The sequence below is a fragment of the Leopardus geoffroyi genome, chromosome A1 (assembly GCF_018350155.1).
Source record: "Leopardus geoffroyi isolate Oge1 chromosome A1, O.geoffroyi_Oge1_pat1.0, whole genome shotgun sequence".
Lineage (NCBI taxonomy): Eukaryota > Metazoa > Chordata > Mammalia > Carnivora > Felidae > Leopardus > Leopardus geoffroyi.
Window position 1 is genome coordinate 82816131 of NC_059326.1, and position 27708 is coordinate 82843838.

At 39.6% G+C, this 27708-nt stretch overlaps 1 protein-coding gene across 5 annotated transcripts in view; it reads left to right on the plus strand.

Annotated features, from left to right (window-relative positions):
- The window catches only part of CDC16 (cell division cycle 16), a 48219-nt gene that overhangs the window by 15124 nt on the left and 5387 nt on the right, over positions 1-27708 (plus strand). For 2 of the 5 annotated variants that reach the window (XM_045482820.1, XM_045482850.1), the window contains 6 exons: positions 8074-8226; positions 9553-9616; positions 12411-12472; positions 13594-13729; positions 15433-15523; positions 19250-19730. In XM_045482820.1, coding sequence (XP_045338776.1) covers positions 8074-8226; positions 9553-9616; positions 12411-12472; positions 13594-13729; positions 15433-15523; positions 19250-19509 — 766 coding nt within the window. In that variant the 3' untranslated portion in view covers positions 19510-19730. Of the gene's footprint in view, positions 1-8073; positions 8227-9552; positions 9617-12410; positions 12473-13593; positions 13730-15432; positions 15524-17959; positions 18264-19249; positions 19731-27708 lie in introns of those variants that run through there. The other 3 variants (XR_006713736.1, XM_045482840.1, XM_045482830.1) reach the window with 2 other exon arrangements.

Here is a 27708-nt window from a genome sequence, read left to right on the forward strand (position 1 = left end):
GTCTTAAGTCTATTTTGTCTGATACTAGTATAATCACACCAGTTCTCCCTTGTTACTGTTGGCATGGTCTTTTTCCATCCTTTTACTTTTAACTTGTGTCTTCAAATCTAAAGTAGGTCTCTTATAGACAATATGTAGTTGGATCATTGTTTTATTATTCATTCTGCCAATTTCTTTCTGATGGAATTTTATGTGTTACTGTGTTATGTAATTACTGGTAAGTAGGATTTATGTTTACCATTTGCTCTGTTTTTATGTCTTTTTTGTTCTTCCTTGTTACTGCCTTTTTTGTTAGATATTTTGTAATATACCATTTTAATTCCTTGGTTTTTCCTTATACTATATTTTTTGAGCCTTTTGTTTTGGTTTGGGTTTTTAGTGGTTATCTTGGGGATTACAGTTAACATCTTAAAAGAATCTAGTTTGTAGGGTGCTTTCCAGCACCAACAACCAATTCTGTGATTATCTGGACACTAGCTGGGTCCAGTTCTGACTGGTCAGTTCAGTTCTGACACTACCCGGATTTAGTACAGACCCTTCACAGGTTAAGCACTCAGTCCCATAAGACTGCCGCTCCCCACTTCAGACGCCAGTGGTAAGTCCCAGACCACTTTCACTTCTGACTGGCTAGAAATCGGGGCTTCCCATGACCCTCTCCTGAGATTTGGTGATTTGCAGAATGACCCACAGAACTCAGGAAGGCATTTCACTTAATTCTTCTGGCTTGTTATAAAGGGTATACTCCAGAATAGCCAGACAGAAGGTATCCACACCCTCTGCAGGCAAGCCACTCTCCTGGCAGTGCACTGTGTTCACCAGCCCAGATACTCAGTCTCTTTGTTCGCAAGTTTTTATGGAGCTCAATTTCCGGCCCTTCCCTTCATGGGAAGTCAGTTGGAACTTTTGTTCCCACCCTCTTATCACTTGGTCCTCCTGGTGACCAGCCCCTTACAAGGCTGTTTTGGGGCCCTACCCTGAGTCACCTTCATTAGTATAAACTCAGGTGTGATCAAAAGGGGTCACTGTAAATACCAAAGAGACTCCCGTCACTAAGGAAATTGCAAGGGTTTTTAGGTGCTCCGTACCAAGAACCAAGGGGAAGACCAAATACATTTCTTACTTTACCACTGCAACTTAATTCCAGTTGTATAAAATTTTACTCTCCTGCAGTTCTGTTTCTTTCTGACTCCTTTGTGCTCTTATCACACAGATTACATGTTACACATTGTAAGCCCCCAACACAAATTTATGATTGTTCTATTACTCAGTTATCTGTTAAATCAGGTAGAAGAATTGCAAACAAAATATATTTATACTGTCTTGTGTTTACCTAGGTGGTAACTTTTATTAAATTACTTAAAAAAAATTTTTTTTTTAAATTTACATCCGAGTTAGCTAGCATATAGTGCAACAGTGGTTTCAGGAGTAGATTCCTTAATGCCCCTTACCCATTTAGCCCATCCCCCCTCCCACAACCCCTCCAGTACCCTCTGTTTGTTCTCCATATTTAAGAGTCTCTTCTGTTTTGTCCCCCTTCCTGTTTTTATATTATTTTTGTTTCCCTTCCCTTGTGTTCATCTGTTCTGTGCCTTAAAGTCTCATATGAGTGAAGTCATATGATATTTGTCTTTCTCTGACTGACTAATTTCATTTAGCATAATACCCTCTAGTTCCATCCACGTAGTTGCAAATGGCAAGATTTCATTCTTTTTGATTGCTGAGTAATACTCCATTGTATATGGAAACCACTTCTTTATCCATTCATCCATCGATGGACATTTGAGCTCTTTCCATACTTTGGCTATTGTTGATAGTGCTGCTACAGATATTGGGGTGCATGTGTCCCTTCGAAACAGCATACCTGAATCCCTTGGATAAATACCTAGTAGTGCAATTGCTGGGTCGTAGGGTAGTTCTATTTTTAATTTTTTGAGGAACCTGCATACTGTTTTCCAGAGTGGCAGCACCAGTTTGCATTCCCACCAGCACTGCAAAAGAGATCCTCTGTCTCCACATCCTCGCCAAAATCTGTTGTTGCCTGAGTTGTTAATGTAAGCCGAATATTCTGACAGGTGTGGTTTTGATTTGTATTTCCTTGATGATGAGTGATGTTGAGCATTTTTTCATGTGTTGGTTGGCCATCTGGATGTCTTCTTTGGAGAAGTGTCTATTCATGTCTTCTGCCCGTTTCTTTACTGGATTATTTGTTATTTGGGTGTTGAGTTTGATGACTTCTTTATGGATTTTGGGTACTAACCCATTATCTGATACGTCGTTTGCAAATATCTTCTCCCAGTCTGATGGTTGCCTTTTAGTTTTGCTGATTGTTTCCTTCATTGTGCAGAAGCTTTTTATTTTGATGAGGTCCCAATAATTCATTTTTGCTTTGCCCTTGCCTCTGGAGACGTGTTGAGTAAGAAGTTGCTATGGCTGAGGTCAGAGAGGTTTTTGCCTGCTTTCTCCTCGAGGATTTTGATGGTTTTCTGTCTCACATTTAGGACTTTCATCCATTTTGAGTTTATTTTTGTGTCTGGTGTAAGAAAGTGGTCCAGGCTCATTTTTCTGCATGTTGCTGTTCAGTTTTCCCAGCACCACTGGCTCGAGAGACTGTCTTTATTCCATTGGATATTTTCTCCTGCTTTGTCAAAGATTAGTTGGTCATACGTTTGTGGGTCCATTTCTGGGTTCTCTGTTCTGTTCCATTGATCTGAGTGTCTGTTTTTGTGTCAGTACTGTACTGTCTTCGTAATGACAGCTTTGTAATACAGCTTGAGGTCTGGGATTGTGATGCCCTTGCTTTGGTTTTCAAGATTGCTTTGGCTATTCAGAGTCTTTTTTGGTTCCATACAAATGTTAGGATTGTTTGTTCTAGCTCTGTGAAGAATGCTGGTGTTATTTTGATAGGGATTGCACTGAACATGTAGATTGCTTTGGGGATTATTGACATTTTAACAATATTTGTTCTTCCTATCCAGGAGGAGTCTTTTTCCATTTTTTTGTGTCTTCTTCAACTTCTTTCATAAGCTTCTATAGTTTTCAGTGTATAGATTTTTCACCTCTTTGGTTGGATTTATTCCTAGGTATTTTATGGTTTTTGATACAATTGTAAATGGGATCGATTCCTTGATTTCTCTTTCTGTTGCTTCGTTGTTGGTGTGTAGGAATGCAACCGATTTCTGTGCGTTGATTTTAGATCCTGCCACTTTGCTGAATTCATGGTTCATTTCTAGCAGTTTTTTGGTGGAATCATTTGGGTTTTCCATGTAGAGTATCATGTCATCTGCGAAGAGTGAAAGTTTGACCTCCTCCTGGCCAATTTAGATGCCTTTTATTTCTTTGTGTTGTCTGATTGCAGTGGCTAAGACTTCTAATACTATGTTGAATAACAGTGGAGAGAGCAGACATCCCTGTCTTGTTTCTGACCTTAGGGGGAAAGCTCTCAGATTTTCCCCATTGAGGATGATATTAGCGTTGGGTCGTTCATATATGGCTTTTATAATCTCGAGGTATGATCCTTTTATCCCTACTTTCTTGAGGGTTTTTATCAAGAAAGGATGCTGTATTTTGTCAAATGCTTTCTCTGCATCTGTTGAGAGGATCATATGGTTCTTGTCCTTTCTTTTATTGATGGGATGAATCACATTAATTGTTTTGTGGATTTTGAACCAGCCCTGCATCCCAGGTGTAAATCCCACTTGGTCGTGGTGAATGATTTTTTTAATGTATTGTTGGATCCGGTTGGCTAATATCTTGTCGAGGATTTTTGCATCCATGTTCGTCAGGGAAATTGGTCTATAGTTCTCCTTTTCAGTCAGGTCTCCGTCTGGTTTTGGAATCAAGGTAATGCTGGCTTCATAGAAAGAGTTTGGAAGTTTTCCTTCCATTTCTATTTTTTGGAACAGCTTCAAGAGAATAGGTGTTAACTCTTCCTTAAATGTTTGGTAGAATTCCCCTGGAAAGCCATCTGGCCCTGGACTCTTGGGTTTTTGGGAAGAGATTTTTGGTTACTAATTCGATTTCTTTACTGGTTGTGGGTCTGTTCAAATTTTCTATTTCTTCCTTTTTCAGTTTTGGTAGTGTATATGTTTCTAGGAGTTTGTCCATTTCTTCCAGATTACCCATTTTATTGGCATATAGTTGCTCCTAATAGTCTCTTATTATTGTTTTTATTTCTGCTTGTTGGTTGTGATCTCTCCTCTTTCATTCTTGATTTTATTTATTTGGGTCCTTTCCTTTTTCTTCTGGATCAAAGTGGCTAGTGGTTTATCAATTTTGTTAAGTCTTTCAAAGAACAAGCTTCTGGTTTCATTGATCTGTTCTACTGTTTTTTGGTTTCGATAGCATTAATTTCTGCTCTAATCTTTATTATTTCCTGTCTTCTGCTGGTTTTGGGTTTTATTTGCTGTTCTTTTTCCAGCTCCTTAAGGCGTAAGGTTAGGTTGTGTATCTGAGATCTTTCTTCCTTCTTTAGGAAGGCTTGGATTGCTGTATGCTTTCCTCTTATGACTGCCTTTGCTGCGTCCCAGAGGTTTTGGGTTGTGGTGTTATGATTTTCATTGACTTCCATATACTTTTTAATTTTCTCTTTAACTGCTTGGTTAGCCCATTCATTCTTTAGTAGGATGTTCTTCAGTCTCCAAGTATTTGTGACCTTTCCAAATTTTTTCTTGTGGTTGATTTCAACTTTCATAGTGTTATGGTCTGAAAATATGCACGGTATGATCTCAATCTTTTTGTACTTACTTAAGGCTGATTTGTGTCCCAGTATATGGTCTATCCTGGAGAACGTTCCATGTGCACTGGAGAAGAATGTATATTCTGCTGCTTTAGGATGAAGTGTTCTGAATATATCTGTTAAGTCCATCTGGTCCAGTGTGTCATTCAAAGCCATTGTTTCCTTGTTGATTTTCTGATTAGATGATCTGTCCATTGCTGTAAGTGGGGTGTTGAAGTCCCCTACTATTACTGTATTACTGTCGATGAGTTTATGTTTGTGATTAATTGACTTATATATTTTGGGGGGTTTCACATTTGGAGCATAAATGTTTACAGTTGTTAGGTCTTTTTGATGTTTAGACCCCTTAATTATGATAGAATGCCCTTCTGCATCTCTTATTACAGTCTTTATTTTAAAGTCTAGATTGTCTGATATAAGTATGGCTACTCTGGCTTTCTTTTGTTGATAATTAGCATGATAGATGGTTCTCCACCCCCTTACTTTCAATCTGAAGGTGTCTTTGCGTCTAAAGTGGGTCTCTTGTAAGCAGCATATAGATGGATCTTGTTTTCTTATCCATTCTGTTTCCTATGTCTTTTGATTGGAGTACTGAGTCCATTGACGTTTAGAGTGAGTATTGAAAGATTAAAAAAATTTTTCTTTTAATGTTTATTTATTTTTGAGAGAGAGAAAGAGCGTGAGTGAGTCACGGAGAGGCAGAGAGAGAGGGAGACACAGAATCTGAAGCAGCTCCAGGCTCTGAGCTGTCAGCACAGAGCCAGACATGGGGCTCAAACCCACAAACCGGTAGACCATGACCTGAGCCGAAGTCGGACTGAAGTCTTCTAAATTCCTTTTTTTAAAATGTGGGATTTGAGTTACTGTATAGTCTCCTTTCATTTCAGCGTGAGGGACACCCCTTCAGTGTCTCTTGTCTGCAACAATATTTCTGTTTTTTGTTTCTCTGAAAAATGTTAATTTCACCCTCATTTTCAAGAGTAGTTTTATTGGGTATGAAATTCTTGGTTGGTGCTCTGTTTCTTTCAGCACCTTGAATGTCCTCCCTCTGCCTTTCCTGGTGTCCAGGTATTTGATTACAAGCCAGGTGTTAATCTTATTGGGAATCTCTTGTACGTCACTGGTTGTAGTTTCTTACTGCTTTATAGTCAGTAGTCTGGGAGTGCCTGGGGCGCTTACTCGGTTGAGCGTCCAACTTCGTCTCAGGTTATGATCTTGCGGTTCGTGAGTTCAAGACCCACATCGGGCTCTGTTCTAACAGCTCGGAGCCTGGAGCTGCTTTGGATTCTCTATCTCCCTCTCTCTCTCTGCCCCTCCCCCACTCATGCTCTGTCTTTCTCTCTCAAAAAATAAATAAATGTTACAAATTAAAGTCAGCAGTCTGACTGACTATAATATGTCTAAGTGTGGATCTCTGAGTATCCTGCTTGGAGTTTTTTGTTTGTTTTTTTAATTTGAGGTGTTTTGGGCCCAAATATTCTTTAGTATCTAATATTCTTTCTGCCACTTGTTGTCTCCCTTTGCCTTCTGGTGTTCTCATCGTGTATATTTCGGTTTGCCTGATAGCATCCCACAGGTCTCTGAAGCTTTGTTAATTTTTCCTTATTCTTTTATCTTTATGTTCCTTAGACTAGGTAATGTCAGTTGACCTAACTCCAGGTTCACTGATTCTTCTGCCTTTTCAAACTGCTGTTGAACCCTTCTACTGAACAACCCTTTTCGTTATTTTACGTTTCAACTTGAGATTTTATATTTTTGTTTTCATATAGTTTTTTTTTTTTTTTTTCAACTTTTATTTATTTTTTGGGACAGAGAGAGACAGAGCATGAACGGGGGAGGGGCAGAGAGAGAGGGAGACACAGAATCGGAAACAGGCTCCAGGCTCTGAGCCATCAGCCCAGAGCCTGACGCGGGGCTCGAACTCACGGACCGCGAGATCGTGACCTGGCTGAAGTCGGACGCTTAACCGACTGCGCCACCCAGGCGCCCCATGTTTTCATATAGTTTTTTAAATGTTTGTTTATTTTGAGAAAGAAGAAAGAGAGTGTGTGTGCACTCACACACGTGAGCGACAGAGAGGCAGAGAGAGGGAGAGAGCACCGCAAGCAGGATCTGGCTGTCAGCACAGAGCCCGATGTGGGACCCAATCTCACAAACCGTGAGATATATGACCTGAGCCAAAATCAAGAATCAGATGCGTAACTAAGCCACTCAGGCACCCCTCTATTTTCATATTTAAAATAGCTTATTTAAAGTGTTTGTCTAAAAATAATAATAAAGTGTTTGTCTAGTACATCCAACATCTGGTGTTTGTCAGGACAGTTTCTATTGCCTGCTTTCTACCCACTCCCCTGGATTGCCAATTGTTTCCTGGGTATTTGCATGTTTCACCTGTCTTTGTGTAGTAAACAACCCTCAGATTGTTGTAAGCCTTTAGTTAGCTTCTGAAGTTCTGAAAAATTTATTTTGACAATTAGGCAGTGTTGATACTGCTTTTCTGGTGTCGAGTTTTGGAGGCGTTTACTTGGCCATTTTGGAAGTACTTCCTCCAGGTAAATCCTTTTAAAGCGTCCTTCATGAACCTATCTGTAGGTGATAGACTCTTCACCTGAGCTGATTCTTGATTAAAACCAAAGCACCTACCAACCTGTTGGTTAGTATTTATAGACTTTCTTAGATTCATCTTCAAAAAAATATTATTTTATTCTGTTTGTTTTAATGTAATTACTGGTCTGGCAAGAGATTCAGTTAAGAAGTGGTTAGTACTTGCTCTGTACCTACAACTGTTTCAGAGGATGTGAAAATGGGGTATACATGACATACTTTTGAAACCCTTGGGGATAGAACTGATAGTAATTGAGATAATAGGAATGGACACAAGGGAGATCCATTTAGGTTAGAAAGTCAGAAGCATTTCCTAAAGGGAAGGGTCACTTGAACATGTCACAAAGGATAAATAGAGGAGGGGGAAGACAGTCAGGGCCAAAGGTATGACATTAGCATCGTAGAAGAAAACAGGAAGCACAGATCTGCCCTTCTGCTTAGGAGAGTTTTGTTTTTTTTTTGTTTTTACTGTAGAATGATGAAAAATAAAGATAAGTAAGTAGCTTGCTGATAGATTCTAGAAGTGGTCTGAAAGTGATAAATTCTAACAGGTCTGAAAACCTATTAGACATTTATTACGTATTAGTAAATGAAGTGTTAGGAAAAAAAGTAAACACATTATTTTGGGCTATGTTTAAGTTATTTTGCACACAGGATTTGAAGTTGGTAAATTAATTTCTAATGAATTATAAAGTTTTAGGTGTTGCATATGTGAAATTCTCCAATATTTTTAGGTGTCATTTGCCAATGCTCTACATCGGATTAGAATATGGATTGACCAATAACTCAAAGTTGGCTGAAAGATTCTTTGGCCAAGCGCTAAGCATTGCACCAGAAGACCCTTTTGTTATGCATGAGGTTGGCGTGGTTGCATTTCAGAATGGCGAGTAAGTCTTGAAAGGCCCAAAACCCTGTTTTCTTTCTGTAAATGAAATAAAACCAGTCACTAGAGTTTAAGTGATTAGGGACTCTTCAATAGATTTTTGTTTTTAAATGTGTATTATTTGAAGAGAAGGAGGCAGACATTAGAAAAAAAAAAAAATAGAAAGTGTTATTGTGGAATTCTTTAAAAATACTGTACTGGGGTTTTGGTCCCCTGGGAGGTGGGCTCCTGCAGACTCCATTCCAAGACTGGACAGTTATTGCTGACTGCCCAGTAACCACACCCTGTAGGGTGCCTGGAGTCCTTGCAGAACCCTCAGTCAGTCATCTCCTTGTTGGTTAGGAGTTGGAGTCATACATTGAAGGGAGATTGCCCACAGCTGTGAAACAGAAATGAAGTTAATCCAAAAATTAAACTAATTAGAATGGCCCAGATTCCTGGTAATTTGAGGCATTAGTGTAACCTTGGATATTTGTAGAATAATTCAGTATCATGCTCTAAAGAGAAAAATGTCTGTAGTGCTTTGCACTAAATTATACATAAATTTAAAAACAACAAATTAGTACTACTGTGTTTTTTATGGCATGTGTGTGTATTCTAAGAATTGGATTATCTAGTGTTTACAAAAGCAAGTTTGGAGCTGTTGTAAAATGATGTAATATACAGCCTGTTGGTTTGTAGCCCAGGGCCCGCTCCTGGAGTACTTTCATACTTACGTGCACGTTCCCAGCCAAGGTCAGAAGTGACATTCTGCCTTCCTGTTTCTGCTCTCATACTGTAAATGAATTTGTGGGTTTTTTTTCAGTGCCACATTTTTCGCATTTTTGTGTTTTTTGTTGATGATTTCACTGTTTGAAATGATCCCCAAGCCTTGTGCTGATGTGCTGTTAGTGACCGTAAACACAAGAAGGCTGTGATGACCCTGTGTTAGATGAGCTGTGTTGCTGGCTGTGAGTTCAGTGTCAGTAAATCAGTTTGTATGTTAAATAAGGTATCGATCAACAGAAACACATATAAAACAGGTTATATGTTGAATGGTTGACCAGAGGTTTATAGGAACCTGAGCCTGTACTTTTGCCAGGAGCAGTAGTTCAGTATTTGCTAAGGCAGTGTTCACATTGACTTTATAGAATGTAATTACCAGGAATAATGATAATTAACCATATCCTAAAATCTTGAACTCCTATAATGTTAATGCCATAAAATTAATTAATTTCACCTTTAAAGTTGAATTTTAATAAACTATTTACAGAAGGTTATCTCGTTTTTTCTTAAAATGTTTATATTTGCTAATTTTGAATAACCTGCAACCTTTTCCCCTCTATTTTAGATGGAAAACAGCTGAAAAGTGGTTTCTTGATGCATTGGAAAAAATTAAAGCAATTGGGAATGAGGTATCTTATGTAACATCTGTAACTCTTGTGTGTGTTTGCTGTTGAATGAGAACAATAATATGGACAAAGTCTTGCCTGGGAGATAAAGGGCTAATATTTATCATGGCAAATGTCTTGTTAATGTTTGAATTTCAGGCATTTATTTTGCTGCATGGTGTAAAATGAGTTTGTTTCTAACTGAGAAGGTAGATGTCAACTGTTTGCTTCCTAGGAGGCTTTGATATGTGGGAGTAATCAGAATATATTTGATGATTTTTTGATATGGGGAATAATGTGACAGTTAGTGGATACTAGTGGGCACTGTAGCATCTAACATAAGATGTCCTCTAGAACTGAAGAGGCTCCTCTTGAATTAATGGGTAAGTATACAGCACCCACCTCTGTAGGAATAAGGCCAGGTATCATTTTATTCAGACCTATCATGGCTCTTCCTGACCTTGTAGTTACTACATATTTAGACCTCTCAAGGTTTGAGACATTTTGCTAGGTTACCATATGAAAGACGTGTGCTCATGAATTAACCTTCTGCTAGCTTGGATGTGTATATGTGGGTATTTTTTTAAAATAATATTAATTTTAGATACTGTCAACTTCTGTAGGTAAGGGATTTGCATATTGCTACTCTTCTAGTTCTTGATTCTTTTTATTCACATCTATTTTGTTTTGTGCCATTCTGATTGTCACTTCCCATTTTTACTCTGTTCCTATTTGGGCCGCCTTGCTTATAACCCACATCTTCCTTGGTGCTGGTTCCCTTCACTGACACAGACACAGCTCCCTTGGGGTTCCTGCCAAGTCTCTTTTTTTTTTTTTTTTTTTTTTTAATTTTTTTTTTTTTTTTTCAACGTTTATTTATTTTTGGGACAGAGAGAGACAGAGCATGAACGGGGGAGGGGCAGAGAGAGAGGGAGACACAGAATCGGAAACAGGCTCCAGGCTCTGAGCCATCAGCCCAGAGCCCGACGCGGGGCTCGAACTCACAGACCGCGAGATCGTGACCTGGCTGAAGTCAGACGCTTAACCGACTGCGCCACCCAGGCGCCCCTGCCAAGTCTCTTATTTGTCATACATATGAACTTAAAAACACTGTATTTCTGTGTGTTGGCACATCTTTTATATAAAACAGGTTCTTTTTTTTTTTTTTAATGTTTATTTATTTTTGAGAGACAGAGCGAGCTGGGGAGGGGCAAAGAGAGGGAGACAGGATCCAAAGCAGGCTCTGCGCTGACAGCAGAGAACCTGGTGTGTGGCTCGAACCTACGAACCATGACCTGAGCCGAAGTTGGATGCCTAACCAACTGAGCCACCCAGGCACCCCTATAAAACAGGGTCTTGAACAGCTCAGTCTTGGGTAGTCTGGATAATAAATGTGTTTTTGTTATATGGGATAGCCACATACCACCTTGCTAGTTTTCATAGTAGGATACCTTAGGGCCTTGCTGCTCTAATGGGACCAGCTGCATCAGCATCACCTGGAAGCTCACTAGAAGTGTAGGGTCCCAGGTCTACTGTGTCACGTCTGCAGTTCTAGCAAGATCCAAGATTCTCATGCTCAGAGAAGTTTAGGATGCACGGTCACAAACTACACTTAGAGTTGAAACTATATTCGTTGATGATCGCAGAGCACTGTGGAGCCTTGCAGAAATTTACAGTAATGGCTTTAAGTACAAATGCCCAGTGCTACTGAAAGTTATGTGAAAAGGGGGAAATACTGTTTGCCTTCAGTTGTAAACTACAGCAAATGTCCAAACAGCCAAAGGGAAGCAATGTGCCTAAGAACCATGAAGGGTTTGTTTTCATTCTCATAGGCCACACCTCCTGGAGCCAGGCTCATGGGAGCTGGAGACTATGGCTCAGATCTGTTGCCTGGTTAGCTCAGACTGACTGATGTGTGTTGACTGTGTCCTAAGCTCTGAGCTAGGTGTTGGGAGGAAGTAGGAAACTGACGTGATAGCTCCTGGCCTTAGACCTGTTGGGGATTGCAGATAAGTAAATTGGCAGTAATGATACAGTGCACAAAAAAGGCCATGATTGAGGAAATAAAGAAACTCACGCAAGGGAGCAGTTAACCGGAATTTGAGGATGGGCCAAAAAAACCTCGTGGATACAGTTGTGACATTTCAGTCCTAAAACATGAGCAGATATGTTTTGCCAAGCAGAAGTGAGGAAAAGAGTGTATTAGGTATAGAGAATGGTATGTGCCAAGTTGGAGCTAATCGAGAATGTCAAGAAATGGGTCAGGAGGGCTGAGTGTGGATCGTCAAGGGCCTTGTACCTTATCTTGAGGTGGTTGGGCCCAGACAAGACTTGTTACATGGAGGTTGGCATTATGCTGGGGCAGCTGATGAATAAGCCTTCGGTAGTTGCTAGGGGTTAGGGTTGACATGGGTGCCGGGCATGAGAGGCAGGCACTTAGAAGGGCGTGAGGTTGGGGAGCTGGGAGGGCAGGAGAGAGGGTAAGAGATGAACGGGTGGCATGCTGGATTTGCAGTGCTTATGAGGTTTCCAAGTGGGAATGTTTAGTAGGCAGATGGAAAGCTCTGGGCTCAAGATACAGAATTTGAATGTCAGCACAGACGGGCTCATTAACAGTGTTGTGCTAATAAAATAACAGCATCCTCAGGAAGTCTCTTCTAATAGGAAAGAAAGATGGAGAATCCACAAATACTCTGCTTTGTGCTGTGCAGTCACCGCCAGAGAGGGCGGCCTGCTTCACTGTGTGCAGTGGTGTGGTTGAATGGGCGTGACTGGAAAGTGGCACATGAGTCATGGGTTTGGTGTTGCTGTGTTTCAGGTGACGGTTGACAAATGGGAGCCTTTGTTGAACAACTTGGGGCATGTCTGCAGGAAGCTTAAGTAAGTGAACTAGGACCATTGCAGAAACATTCTTTGCGATTAAATGTTTACTTAATTTTGTGTAGCCTTTCTCCATGTTTTGTTTTGTTTTTTAAGGTTTTTATTTTTAAGTAATCTCTACACCTAACATGGGGCATGAACTCATAACCCCTAGATTAGGAGTTGTATGCTCTACCAACTGAGCCAGCCAGGCACCCTTCTTTTCCCATATTTTTATTTTGAGGTCCTCCAGCTTTGTACTTTGCTTCTCAGACAGAGCAAGCATCAAAATAATTATCTCTAGTGAGTTTTATTATCTCTTTTTTTATTATCCCTGGTAGTATAATTTTATTTTAGAAATATAGAGAATTACAATTCTCTAATAAATTTCATTTTCTTAGATAAAAAAAATGGGTATTCAAAATTAATTTGGAAGAATTAGGACAGTAGGGTTTATTTAAAACCATATCCATATTCTAACTTAACTGTTTTTCTCTAGTTTCCAGTTTTATGATGTGATAAACAGCATTGCAAAAATAGATTCTTTGGCTCAATATGTTTGGGAAACTCTAGGTTACTCAAAATTTAATAGGTTTTTCAATTTCAGGATATGTTGGTGTCTTGAGTATTCATTATGAGCTGCAGCATTTCCCAAACCTTATTGAACCTTCTTCTCACGAAAGATTTTACAGGGCAGGAATTCCAGAGAACTTAGGAAAATGCTGTTCAAGTGACTTCTTTGGACCTTAAAGCAAAAACCTTTGGTTGCTTTTAACCACCCCCAGTGTGGGAGGTTTGTCTGGCCCCAAAAGAGACCTTGCTGTGTGGTGGGGCACAGGACCCAGGGCCAGAGGTTATGTTCTGGCTCATGTCTCCCACCTGTGTCCCTGTGGGAGCACCTTCAGCTGTCTGGGTGAGAAGGGCAGGAAGATCCATTTAGGAAGGTGTCAAGGTACACGAAGGTGGTATAACCATTCTGGATGGTTACTGTGATGTACCAGATTGTTTTTGATGTTGGCACATAGATAGATGAATACTCATCTTAGATCTAGAAAGTCAGTACTTTCACTGTACCCACTAATTGTTTTCTCTTTCTTCCCTTTCTTTCTGCTCTCAACTCCCTGTCTTTTCTTCTCTCACAGAAAGTATGCCGAGGCCTTGGATTATCACCGTCAGGCACTGGTGTTAATTCCTCAGAACGCGTCTACCTATTCTGCCATAGGGTATATCCATAGTCTGATGGGCAACTTTGAAAATGCTGTTGACTATTTCCACACAGTATGTCTAGTTAACATTTACCACTTTTTTTTTTTTTTTTTGAGAAGATCTTTTCTAGCCAACATTGTATTTACCATTTTAAAATTCTTCAGACGACTTTGTGGTTTCTTCTTTCCTTTCCAGAGAAAAGCATGTGTGTGTGATACTCATCAAATTAGAAACAAATGTGAGACTTAGGTCCTAAGTGTGCAGTCAGACATACATGTGTGCATGAGGTTTGTGGGCCTCATCTGAGCTGGGCATCACGTCTGGGCAGGAGAAAAGAAATTCTGGTCTCTCTGTTTAGGACTTATAGTTAAAGTCCTAAAGTCCTTGGATCACTTTTCTTTTTTTTTTTTAATTTTTTTTTTTTTAACGTTTTATTTATTTTTGAGACAGGGAGAGACAGAGCATGAACAGGGGAGGGTCAGAGAGAGGGAGACACAGAATCTGAAACAGGCTCCAGGCTCTGAGCTGTCAGCACAGAGCCCGACTTGGGGCTGGAACTCACAGACGGAGAGATCATGACCTGAGCCGAAGTCGGCTGCTTAACCGACTGAGCCACCCAGGCGCCCCACCTTGGATCACTTTAGTTGGTGAACAAAACATCTGTGTCATCACAAGGAAAAAATCTCACGTCATGCTTCACTAGAACTAAGACACCATCAGTAAGCAGGTTGGGTGCCCCGCCCCCCAACACACAGACAAACCTTTAAAGTTTACACAATTCTTTCCAATCTCTCAGTTTTTTGGTACTTAGAAAAAGCACTCTTTTGGGGCACTCTTTTTGGGCATATTAGGACATAGGTTTTTTTTCAGAGATGACTCTACATAAAAAAGAAAATATAAGTGAAATAAATACTTAAGATGCTCTATTCTTTACATTCAGAGTTTGGTTCTTTTAAATCACTTTCGTACCAGGCGGTCAGTGTCCCTTTTTTCCTGGGGCTGGCACGTATACCCTGCTCTTGAAGGTTTTCCCAAAGGCGTTGACTATGCAAATCTTACACTGCCAGAAGGTGTCAACGCAAGGATTTTAGGCAACAGTCTCAGTTCCTGTATTTTTGAGTGTTCACGTGGTTTCAAATCTAGTCTGTACATCACCATGGCTACCCACGCAAAACACCCTCATCACAGCTGTGGCCAGCTGACAGCAGTAGTAAGAAACCACCAGTAGTTTAAAGCGTCCCAAGTTCAGAAATGTTAGAATAAAAAAAAAAAAAAAATGGGTGTTAGAATTGATGAAATAATGGTATTTGGAGAGAAAGATAAAATCTGAGAAAATGCATAGGGTTGGTTAGAGATTTTCAGATGAGATCAAGTCCTGAAGATGCCATTATGATAACTAGGATACTGAGCTAGGCAGAAGTGTGGACTGGCAGCTTTTCTGGTTTGTGTGATATTTCGAATGTGTGTATTTGAAGATTCTATAATTTACCTCTCTTCTGTGATGTAATTAATGCAGAAGACTTAGAAGGTTCTATGTGGAGACAAAGGTTTGAAAATCTTTTTGGAGGACTGGGATTTCAAACATAAACAGTGGTGTGATAACCCTACATGTGCCCATCGCCCAACTGCAACAGACATCAACTCATGGCCACTCTTGTAGCCCCCCCCCCCCCGATTCCCTGTAGTGTTTTGAATGGAGTCCTGCAGGAATATTTTTAAATGAAAGAGAAGGAAATACATTTTCTTGTAATAACCATGGTGAATCTTTTCTGCAGGCCCTTGGTCTTAGGCGGGATGATACATTTTCTGTTACAATGCTTGGTCATTGCATTGAGATGTACATTGGTGATTCTGAAGCTTACATTGGTAAGATTATAATTAATTACTCTGATTGACATTGCATCCCATTCTTTAGATTGTTGTATATCTCTGTTTAGGTTTCTCAAATCTCATGTAAGGTTTTAAGTTTAACTTTCTAACCATTTAACTATATTATTAAGAAACTCCATTTATTTGTTGGAAAATTCTGTGGGAATTAATGGCTCATTAAGTGTTTGTTCAGTTTATAATTGAGTACTTGGTATATGCAAAATACTATTATGGAGTATGTGTAAAGTGCTGTGATATACAAGAATCAATCTAATTAATTGCAAGGCACCTGGCTGGCTCAATTAGTAGAATGTGTGACTCTTTTTTTTTTTTTTTTTTTTAAATTTTTTTTCAACGTTTATTTATTTTTGGGACAGAGAGAGACAGAGCATGAACGGGGGAGGGGCAGAGAGAGAGGGAGACACAGAATCGGAAACAGGCTCCAGGCTCTGAGCCATCAGCCCAGAGCCGGACGCGGGGCTCGAACTCACGGACCGCGAGATCGTGACCTGGCTGAAGTCGGACGCCTAACCGACTGCGCCACCCAGGCGCCCCATAGAATGTGTGACTCTTGATTGCGGGGTTGTGAGTTCAAGCCCCACGTTGGGTGTAGAAATTACTTAAAAATAAAATCTTAAAAAGAAAAAGTGTTAAAACAATCTAAATTGCGTAATGGGAAAAAAACCTTAGAGACTTTTTAATTTCCAATAGTTTCTAATTTCTAATAAGTAAATGAAAACACTCTGGCCTTAATACTTTATAACGAGGTTTGTAGCATATTAATAACATTAATTTTTGCATTTCAGTGGACTGTTAAGTTGGCTTACGTTCACACATTACAGTGCTGTGTAATTTTTTAAATATTTTTTTTGGTAATGATAAGCAAGTGTTAAGATAAATTTGGGTAGAATTGCTGTCCTTGGGCCTTCATTTAGTGACAAACATTGTAAGGTAAAGAGGGTGTAATGAAGTTAAACTCAAGGTCTGGACTTTGGGGTAGGCAAAGATTTCTTTCACAGGACATAAAACCATGAGAGGAAAGCAGTGCTCAAGTAGGCTTCAGTAAAATTAAGAACTTTGTTCATCAAAACACTGTTAACAGAGTGAAAAGGCATGTCATAGACTGAGAGAACTTACAATTTATAGACTGGTCAGAGCTTGTGTCTAGAATACAAAAAATCCTATAAATTGGTGAGAAAAAGTTCAGTCAAAGATGGGTCCAGAATGGGCAAAATACCTGAACAGGAGCCTCACCAAAGAGGCTGTCTGCCAAAGCAAATGAATATGCGTACTGTCGTTGCATATTATGGAAATGAAATTAAAACCATAACAAGATGTCACTGCACACCTGCAAAATGGCTACAAGTGAAAACACCGCTAGTGCCTAGTGTTGGTAATGACGTATACACCTGGTATGCTTGTATATTATTGGTGGTTGGTGCTCATAGCAGGTAGAACCACTTTGGAAAACTGTTCAACGTATCTGCTAAAGTTAAACAGACCTGTTAAAGCAGTTATCTGTTGCTGCCTAATAAGCTACACCAACCGACAAGGATGTATTACCTGTCTCACCTCTGTAGGTTGATTGGTGGCTCATTTACTGGTCTCATCACTAATGCAGCTGTGGTCAGCAGTCACTTGATGGGCTGACGGGCTAAGATGGCCTTATGCACAGATGGGGACCTCAGCCAACCCAGCTGGGCCTCTCATGGGTCTTTCAGACTTCTCCATAGCATGGAGGTCTCAGGGTTCTAACAACAAGAACTAATGCCTCAAGACCTCTTGAAAGCTGGAAGTTTCCTAGAATCACTTCCGTCACATTCTGTTCAGCACAAGTCATGTGATCGAGTGCATTGTCATCAGGGGTGGGGTGTGATTCATTGGGGTGTTAGGGTGCTGACCTACCATGCTGCTCTTAAGCGATAGCAGTTCTCCTCCCAGGTGTGTGCCCAGTGGATTGATGTCTCCGTAAGCCAATGCTCACATGCAGAGTTGTTCACAGCAGCTGTTTGTAACCACACCTAACTAGAAAAAACTGGATGTTCATGAGTAGGAGAATGGGGAAGTGAACTGTGGCAAGCATAAGCGGTAGAGTACTACACAGTTAAAAGGACCAACGATGAAGTCACACTGTAACATAGGTGAATCTCCCAGATTTTGACAAAAAGAATATATACTGATAAATTCCATTTATGTGAAGATTAGTTAATCATAAGCAAAACTGATCAGTGGTGATAGAAAAATTAGAGCGGTGATTCCTTCTGGTTTGGGAAGGGGAGGTGTTCACTGGAAAGGGCGTGAGGTGGTTTTCTGGGAACTGGAGGTGTTCTCTTTGTGGTCTGGTGGTGGTCATGTGGGTATATGTGTATGTGAGAACTTGCCCAGCTCTGCACACTTTTTACGGTGTGTATGTTGTGGCTCATTTTTTTAAAGCTAAAACAGAAAGCTTGAGCTCTGGCACCCTAAAGACCCTGAGTTGGTATCTCAACTTTGCCACCAAGCCCTGTGGCTTTGGGTAAGTCTGAGCCTCAGTTTCCTCTTTTGTTTGAGGAGGGCCTTACAACAGGCTTAAATGCAAAATTCTTATAAAGCTAAGGAAGGTCTGGAGGTAGGGTACTGAGTGAGACAGACATTTTGCCTGTCCTCACAAAGATAATGGTCTTACAGAGATTTCCAAGTGTATTAGTCATTACTTACTATTTATATATATTTTTTATTCAGGTATAATTGTCATGTAACATTAGTTTCGGGTGTATACCATAATTCAGAATTTGTACATATTGTGAAATGATCACCACGGTAAGTCTAGTTAACATTCATCACCATACATAGTTAGAAATTATTTTTCTTTTAGTGAGAACTTTTAAAATCTTCTGTCTTAGCACCTTTCAAATGTGCAATACAGTATTTAATCACCGTGCTGTACTGTTTTTCTTTTTAGAAGGCTTGTTTGTCATTATCTGTCAAAACACCTGTTGCTGAAAGCTATTAGTTTGAACTGTGTAAAATTATTTTGTGTCAGAAATGATTGAACCTAATACATCTGTTGGAAATCTCTTCTCCATCATTCATAAGATTTTGATGTGTGGAAAGCGTATTTCCCCTCACTGTGTTTCTGTGTGCATAAGGGTGCAACTGCACCGATGCCAGAATGCCAGTGGGCTGTTCTTGTTTGTAACATGCAAGGGCAAGTGCCTGCTGTGGCTCCCTTGTGTGTGGGGGCTTTAGGGATGGTGCTGCTGCCACATGGGGCTTGAAGTACATGTGCTTGTCAGTCTCCCAGCAGCCGCCCTTGATAATCGAGAAAAAGAAGAGGAGGAGAGTGATTGGAATTTCTCCTTCTGAGCTGTACTTGTGCTCGTAAAAGTACCATTGGACTTAGGGGTGCCTGGGTGGCTCAGTCCGTTGAGCATCCTATGGCTTCCGCTCAGGTCATGGTCTTGCAGTTTGTGGGTTCCAGCCCCTCATTGGGCTCTGTGCTGACAGCTCAGAGCCTGGAACCTGCTTTGGGTTCTGTCTCCTTGTGTGTGCCCCTCCCCTGCTTGTGTTTTCTCTCTCTCTCTCTCTCTCTCTCTCTCTCTCTCAAAAATAAAAATAAACATTAAGAAATAAAAAAGTACCATTGGACCTAAACGTTGGAGGTGGTGCTACATACATGATGATGGAAATGATAGATAATGACGGGGTTTCTTATTTTATTCTCCTTGTGGTATTCCCTTTTAGGAGCAGACATTAAAGACAAATTAAAATGTTATGACTTTGATGTGCATACAATGAAGACACTAAAAAACATTATTTCACCTCCGTGGGATTTCAGGGAATTTGAAGTAGAAAAACAAACTGCAGAAGAAACGGGGCTTGCACCACTGGAAACCTCAAGGAAAACTCCAGATCCCAGACCTTCCTTGGAAGAAACCTTTGAAATTGAAATGAACGAAAGTGACATGATGTTAGAGACATCTATGTCAGACCACAGTAGTTGATTGCAGACATCTCCATTCCATTTTGCCTTGGGGAAGGTTGGGGTTTCCTCACACCCTTGTCCTGTCTTCAGAATTTCCCATTTCTTAACACGAATCCAGACTGCACCTCTACATTTAGGAATGGGGGCCTGCCAAAAGAGACTGGACTGCACACCTTTGCAACAGGTGTTTTCTGACCCTACAAAACAATTATAGGTAGAGGAATAAAGAGGTAAATTGTGTATTATGTCTGTTTTTCCTTTTTCAATAAACTTTCATTTTCAGAATAATTTTAGTCTTATGAAAAAGCTTCAGAGACTGCACAGAGAGCTCCCATAGGACCCCCAGACGGTTTCTCCCTGTTCTCATCTTATGTGACTGTGAAACCTTTGTCATGACAAAGAAGTGCACATTGGTACGCTACAAGTAATGGAACTCTGAGCTGTATTTGGATTTCACCATTTTCCCATTAATGTCCTCTTCCTGCCCTGCATCTTATCCAGGGGCCACACTGCACTTAGCTGTCACATCTCCTTGGGCTCCCCTTGGCTGTGACCATGTGTCAGACTTCTGTGACATTTGAGGAAGGGGATTTAAGGAAGACTGGTCAGATGTCTTGTAGAATGTCCCTCAGTTGGAGTTTGATGTATTTCTCATACTGGACTAGGGTTATTTGTTTTGGGGAAAAAGTACACAGATGGGAATGAAGTATCTTTCTCATCACATGTCAGAGGGTATATATATAACATGACTTACCACGGATGGTGTTAATCTTGACCACGTGGTTACAATGATGCCTACCAAGTTTTTCCACTGTAAAGTTACTGTTTTTCCCTGCCTGTAATGTGTGATTTAGAAGTAAATCATGAAGTTCAGCCTATCCTCAATAGGACCAAGGTTGTTTTTGTTTTTGTTTGTTTGTTTGTTTTTAGGACCAAGGGCTCCACCATCTGGAGGGGGGTCTATCTGCACATATTTGGAAATCTTCTGTAACAAAAATTTGTGTCTTCTCCCATTTATTCAGCCATTAGTTAAGTATTATCAAGAATCAATATGTATACATATGTATATGTATACATATTTTGTATTTTAAGTTATAATCCTACACAATATTATATTAGGGCTTCATTTTTTTTTTTAATTTTTTTTTTTTTTTTAACGTTTATTTTTGAGAGAGCATGAACAGGGGAGGGGCAGAGAGAGAGGGAGACACAGAATCTGAAACAGGCTCCAGGCTCTGAGCTGTCAGCACAGAGCCCGACGCAGGGCTCGAACTCACGGACTGCGAGATCATGACCTGAGCCGAAGTCAGACGCTCAACCGACCAAGCCACCCAGGCGCCCCAGGGCTTCATTATTTCAACTTTGGCCATCGGGACCTCCTTGAGCCTGGCTCCTGTGTCCCTGTGATGTAACCCCATCCATTTTTGTTGTGATTCTTTGTTCTGGTAAAATACACATAACATGAACTATGGGCTTTAGTTAATAATGCATCACTATTGATACAAATGTCGCAGTGCAAGGTGTGGATACAGGTGTGGTGGGGAGCGTGTGGGAACTTGTGCTTTTCCATTTTTCTGTAACCTAGTGCTCTAAGAAATTGTGTGCATGTGTGGGTATAGATATGGGTAGGTAGCCATTTTAACCAATTTCAAGTGTACATTTCAGTGGCACTTATTTCCATTTTTTTTTCATTCTTGCAAATAAGTTTTGTACCCATTTGGGCAGGAACTCCACACATGTCCTCCCCCCAGCCTTTGATAACCTCTAATCTACTTTATGTCTGAATTTGCTTATTCTAGACCATGTAAGTGGAATCACACAATATTTGTCCTTTCGTGTATGACTTTACCTAGCATATTTTTTTAATAAAAGTATTTATTTTTGAGAGAGAGCATGCAAGCTGGGGAGGGGCAGAGAGCAAAGGGGACAGAGGATCTGAAAACAGGCTGTGTGCTGACAGCAGAGAACCTGATGTGGGGCTTGAACTCACAAAACCTGAGATCATGACCTGAGCCAAAGTCGGATACTTACTAGATGCCCCTATCAAGCATATTTAAGGTTCATTCCTGTTGCAGCTTTTACCAGAACTTTATTCCTTTTATGGCTCAATAATATTCCATAATGTACATCACATTGATTTATGGATGGATATGAGTTATTTCCATCTCTTGGCTATTGTGAATAATGCTGTGAGCATGCGTGTGTAAACATCTGAGTCCCTGTTTTCTGTTCCTTTGGGTATTTGCCTAGGAGGGGAATTGGCTCATGTGATAATCCAGTGCTTAACTTTTTATTTTTACATTTTTTAAAATATTTATTTTTGAGAGAGAGAGAGAGAGAGACAGAGTGCAAGCAGGGGAGGGGCAGAGAGAGAAGGAGACACAGAATCCAAAGCAGCTCCAGGCTCTGAGCTGTCAGCACAGAGCCTGATGTGGGGCTCAAACTCACAAACTGAGATCATGACCTGAGCCGAAGTCAGATGCTTAACTGACTGAGCCACCCAGGGGCCCCATTCAGTGCTTAACTTTTTGAGGAACTGGGCAACTTTCTACGGCAACTGCCCATTTTACATTCCCGCCCCCAGAGCATGAGGTTCCAATTCCTTTACACCCTCACCGGGACTTTTATTTTTTGTTGTTACAGTCCACTCCAGTGGGAAGTAGCTGTTTCGTTTGTGTTTCCCTAATAACTAGTGATATTGAGCATCTTATCCTGAATTTCCTGGCCATTTGTATGTCTGTTTTGCAAAACTGTCTATTCAGATCTTATGGCCACTTTGTGTGTGTGTGTGTGTGTGTGTGTGTGTGTAAGTTTATTTTTGAGAAAGAGAGAACACAAGCAGGGGAGGGGCAGAGAGAGAGACACAGAATCCAAAGCAGAATCCACACTCAGCACAGAGCCCAATGTGGGGCTTGAAATCAAACTGTGGGATCATGATCTGAGCCGAAATCAAGAGTCAGATGGTTAACTGACTGAGCCACCCAGGTGCCCCCTTATGCCCACTTTTAAATTGAGCTGTTGCTTTTTGTTGTTGAGCTATAGGAGTCCTGTATTGGTTTTGAATATTAAATCCTTGTCAGATATGTGATTTGCACATATCTTCTCCCATTCTGTGTGTTGTCTTTTCACTCTCTTGATAGTGTCCTTTGATATACAAATTTTTAATTGAATGAAGTCCAATTTATTGTTTCTTTTGTTTATGGTGTTTTTGGTGTCATATTTACAAAACCATTGGCAAATCCAAGGTTATGCAGATTTTCACTAAAGTTTTCTTCTAAGATTTCCATAAATTTACGTCTTTGATCCATTTTGAATTAATTTGTCTAAATGTTGTAAGCTGTGTTCAACTTCATTCTTTGGTGTGTGGATATTCAGTTTTCCCAGCACCATTTCTTAAAGAGACTGTCCTTTCCCCATTGAATAGTGTTGGCATTCATGTCAAAAATCAGTTGATGGTAGGCATATCTGGGTGGCTCAGTTGGTTAAATAAATGTCCAACTCTTGGTTTTGACTCAGGTCTTGATCTCACGGTTTGTGAGTTTGAGCCCCATGTCAGGCTCTGTGCTGACAGAATTGAGCCTGCATGCGATTCTCTCTCCTTTCGGCTTGCTCTCTCTCTCTCTCAAAATAAATAAACTTAAAAAAAAAACAAACTTAATTCATGACAAATATGAGAGTTTATTTCTGGGCTCTGGATTCTATTCCATTGGTCCATATGTGTATCCTTAGGCTAGTTCCACACTGTTTTGATTACTATAGCTTTATAAGTAGGCTTTGAAATTAGGGTGTGTGAATCCTCCAACTTTTTCTTTTTCAAGATTGTTTTGGCTGTTGTGGCTTCCTCGAATTATCATATGAATTTAGAATGTTTTTTCCCCCCATTTCTGAAAAAAGATGGCATTGGGATTTTCATAGAGATTTCATTGAATTTGTGTGTCTTCTTAATATTATATCATCTAATCCATAAACAAAAACTGTCTTTCCATTTAATTATGTCAGTTTTGATTTCTTCCAGCAGTGCTTGTAGTTTTCATTGTGCAAGTCTTTTACCTCTTTGGTTAAATTTATTCCCAAGTACTTTATTATTTTTTTGGATGCTATTATAAATGGAATTGTTCTCTTAGTTTCCTTTTTTTGATTGTTCATTCCTAGTGTATAGAGAAACAACTGTTTTTTGTGTGTTGACTTAGTATCCTGAATGTATTTATTAGCTTTAACAGTTTGTGCATGTGTGTATGTATGTGTACATGTAGAGCTTTCTACATAATAGGATCATGTCATCTGCAAACAGAGATAGTTTTACTTCTTTTTTTGAATTTGGATTGTATTTATTTCTTCCCACTTGCATAACTTCTCTGACTCGAACTCCAGTATTACGTTGAATAGACGTGAGAAGCAGGCATCCTTGTCCTGTCCTTGATCGTAGGACAGGCTTGATCCAAGGCTTCAGTCTTTCACCATCAAGGGTAATGCTATTGTAGGTTCTCATCGATGCCCTTCATAGTTTTGGAGGAGTTCCCTTCTATTCCTACTCTATTGAGTGCTTAGTTGTTTCATCAAGAAAGGTTGCAAATTTTGTCAAATGCTTTTTTTTTTTTTTTTTTTAGGTGGATCAATGTGATGATGAGGGGTAATGAGTTCTAGGATTTCAGGGCTGTTGAGGGAAAAACATGATCATAAGGTGGCAGTAGCATATTTTATTTGGGCAAGTGTATTTGAGCGGCTCTTTGGGGGCGATGTGGTAGCAGTGTGGCAGGAAGAGGAGGTTAGAGAAGACTGAAGCGCAGTGGCTGTGTGGTCCTTCTTAGTCCCAGGGTGTGTCTTATGTACAGGTTGCAGATGCTGCGTGTAGATTTACCCAGTATGCAAAACAGGCAGGCTCTAGATGGCTAAAGATACGCTTGTTTAAGCTATATTTAAAACAATGATATGTGTAAAAATTGGACTTGGCATTGTTGGGCTTGAGCTAACCAACCCCGTCTGCTGTGAAGAAGTAAACAACATCGGCTTCAATATACAAGGGCCACATCTCTGGTTCACTTATATAACGTCTTGAATGTTTTTTCCTTCATTATATTAATGTGATAGTTTACAATGATTTTTTTAAATTTGTAAAAAAAAAAAAAGTTTATTTTGAGAGACAGAGAGAGCAAGCAAGCGAGCAGGGGAGAGGCAGTGAGTGAGACAGAATCCCAAGCAGGCTCTACACCATCAGCATTGAGCCCGATACAGGACTCGAACCCATGAGCCATAAGATCATGATCTGAGCCCAAATCAAGAGTCATGCTTGACTGACTAAGCCATACAGGTGCCTCCTACGTTGATTGATTTTTGTGTGTTGGACTACCCTTGCAATCCTGAGATAAATCCTGCTTGGTCACATTGTATGATCCTTTTAATAGAATGTTGAATTTAATTTTGTGTTGAGTTTACATATATGCTCATAAGAGATATTTATTGGTCTGTAGTCCTCTTGTAGTGCCTTTGTCTGGCTGTGGTGTTGGGGTACTGCTGGCCTCATAAAATGAGTGAAGTAGTATTCTCTCTCCTCTTCAGGTTTTTGAGAAGAACTAATGTTAATTCTTTAACAGTGAAGGCTTTTGGCCCTGGGCCTTTCCATGTTGGGAGGTTTTTGATTACTGATTCAATGTCTTTACTTGCTAATAGCTGTTTCCTCTTGAGTCAGTTTTGGTAGTTTGTATGTTTCCAAGAATTTGTCCATCCAGGTTGTTCACTTTGTTGGTTAACCATGGTGCATGGTATCCTGTTACAATCTTTTTTATTTCTATAAAGTCTGTAATAATATCTCCTCTTCCATTTTATGATTTTAGTAATGTCTTTTTTCCCCCTTAATCTGGTTAAAGGTTTGACAACTTTGTAGCTCTTTTCAAAAAACCAACTTTTGATCTTGTTGACTTCCTCTGTTGTTTTTCTAGTTTATATTTCATTTCCACTCAAATATTTATTATTCCTTCCTTCTGCTAGCTTTGGGTTTAGTTTGCTATTCTTTTTCTATTTCCTTAAGGTGTAGAGTTTTATTATTGAAATAAGATTTTTTTAACACAGTCATTTACAGCTATAAATTTCCCTCTGAGCACTGTTTTTGCTGCAGCCCCTAAGTGTTACACTGTGTTCTTGTTTTCATTTGTGCTAAGGTATTAGCTAATTTTCCTTGTGATTTCTTCTTTCACTCATTGGTTGTTTAAGAGTGTGTTGTTTAATTTACCACATATTTGTGGGTTTTCCAGTTTTTCCTGTCTTAGGATTTCTAGTTTTATTCCATTGTAGTTGGAAAGAATATTTTGTGTGATTTCAGTCTAAGTGTTTAAGACTTTTCTTGTGGTGTAATTTATGGTCCTTCCTAGAGAATATACCCTGTTCACTGGAGAAGATTGTATTTTCTGCTTTTGTTGGGTGGAGTGGTCTGTGTATGTCTGTTAGGTCTAATTGGTTTATGGTGTTTTTCAAGTCTTCTATTTCCTCATTGATCTTCTGCCTACTTATTCCATTATTGAAAATAAGGTGTTGATGTCTGAAACTATTATTATAGAAGTCTATTTCTCCCTTAGTTCTGCCAATGCTTGCTTCATGTATTTTGGGGCTCTCTTATTGGATGCATATATATTTATACTTGTTATAACTTTTGACCCTTTTATCAATATATAATGTCCTTTTTGTCTCATAACAGTTTGCCAGCCCAGCTCTCTCCATTACTATTTACATGGAGTAATTTTTTCCATCCTTTTACTTTCACCCTTTTGTGTCTAAAGCAGGTTTCCTATAGACAGCATACTAATGGATCATATTTTTTTATCCATTCTGGTTTTTAATTGGAGGGTTTGATCATTTACATTCGAAGTAGTTACTGATAAGGAATTTGTCTTGAGCTGCCATACAGCTATTTGTTTCTGTAAGTGTTACATATTTTTTGTTCCCTCCTTATCTTATAGTTGATTTTGTGTGTGTGATGTGCCATTTTGATACTCTACTATTCTGGGGCTTTTTGGTTTTTTTCCTCATGGCTACTCTGGGGATTACAATATCTGACTTAAATTTATAACAACCTAATTTGAATGATTCCAATTTAGTTTTAGTAGCATACATACACTGTTGTTATATGCCTCCTTCCCTTTCTTCTTATTATCACAGATTACATCTTTTTTCATTGTTCCCATTAACATTGATTTATAAATACTATTTTATTCATTTGCTTTTTAAATCATATAAGAAAAAAGGAGTTAGAAACCAAAAACCAAAAGTACACTAATACTGGCTTTTATATTTACCTATGTAGTTATCATTACTATTGTTCTTTATTTCTTGATATGATTCCAAATTATTGTGTAGCTTTCTTTCATTTCAGCTTGAAGGGCTCCCTTTGGGATTTCTTTTTTTTTTTTTTTTTTTTTTTTTTTTTTTTCAACGTTTATTTATTTTTGGGACAGAGAGAGACAGAGCATGAACGGGGGAGGGGCAGAGAGAGAGGGAGACACAGAATCGGAAACAGGCTCCAGGCTCTGAGCCATCAGCCCAGAGCCTGACGCGGGGCTCGAACTCACGGACCGCGAGATCGTGACCTGGCTGAAGTCGGACGCTTAACCGACTGCGCCACCTAGGCGCCCCAAGGGATTTCTTAAAAGGGCACTTGTACTAGTCTACCAGTGATAAACTCCCTTACCCTCTGTTTGTTGGGGATGTCTTAATTTCTCCTTCCTTCTTGAGGAATGGTTTAGCCAGAAAAATTTTTGGTTGACAGTGGTTCTCTTTTAAAGCTTTAAATATGTCATATAATAAAGGGATAGGGTTATATGCTTCATTTGTTGTAACCCTTGCAAGCCTTCATCCTGACTTCACCAGGTATATTATCCTATGTTTTTGTGGTTTCTGAGACATTTGTTCAGAGCATTATTAACAAAGTATTGTACAGAAATGAATTTTCCTGGCACCTGAAATGGTTCCTTAAACACCAACTTTTTTTCTTAATCTAACATGTATTCCATATAGTTCTACCTTAAGAAGCTAAGGCAAAAAATAAATAAATAAATAAATAAATAAATAAAAATAATAATAATAATAATGGCTCTCATTTCCTGAGGTCTAACTCCAGGAGGTCTTTAAAGTAAGTTGCCTGGGGGGCTCAGTCGGGTAAGCGTCCAACTTCCACTCAGGTTATGGTCTCACAGTTTGTGGGTTTGAGCCCTGCATCAGGCTGTGCTGA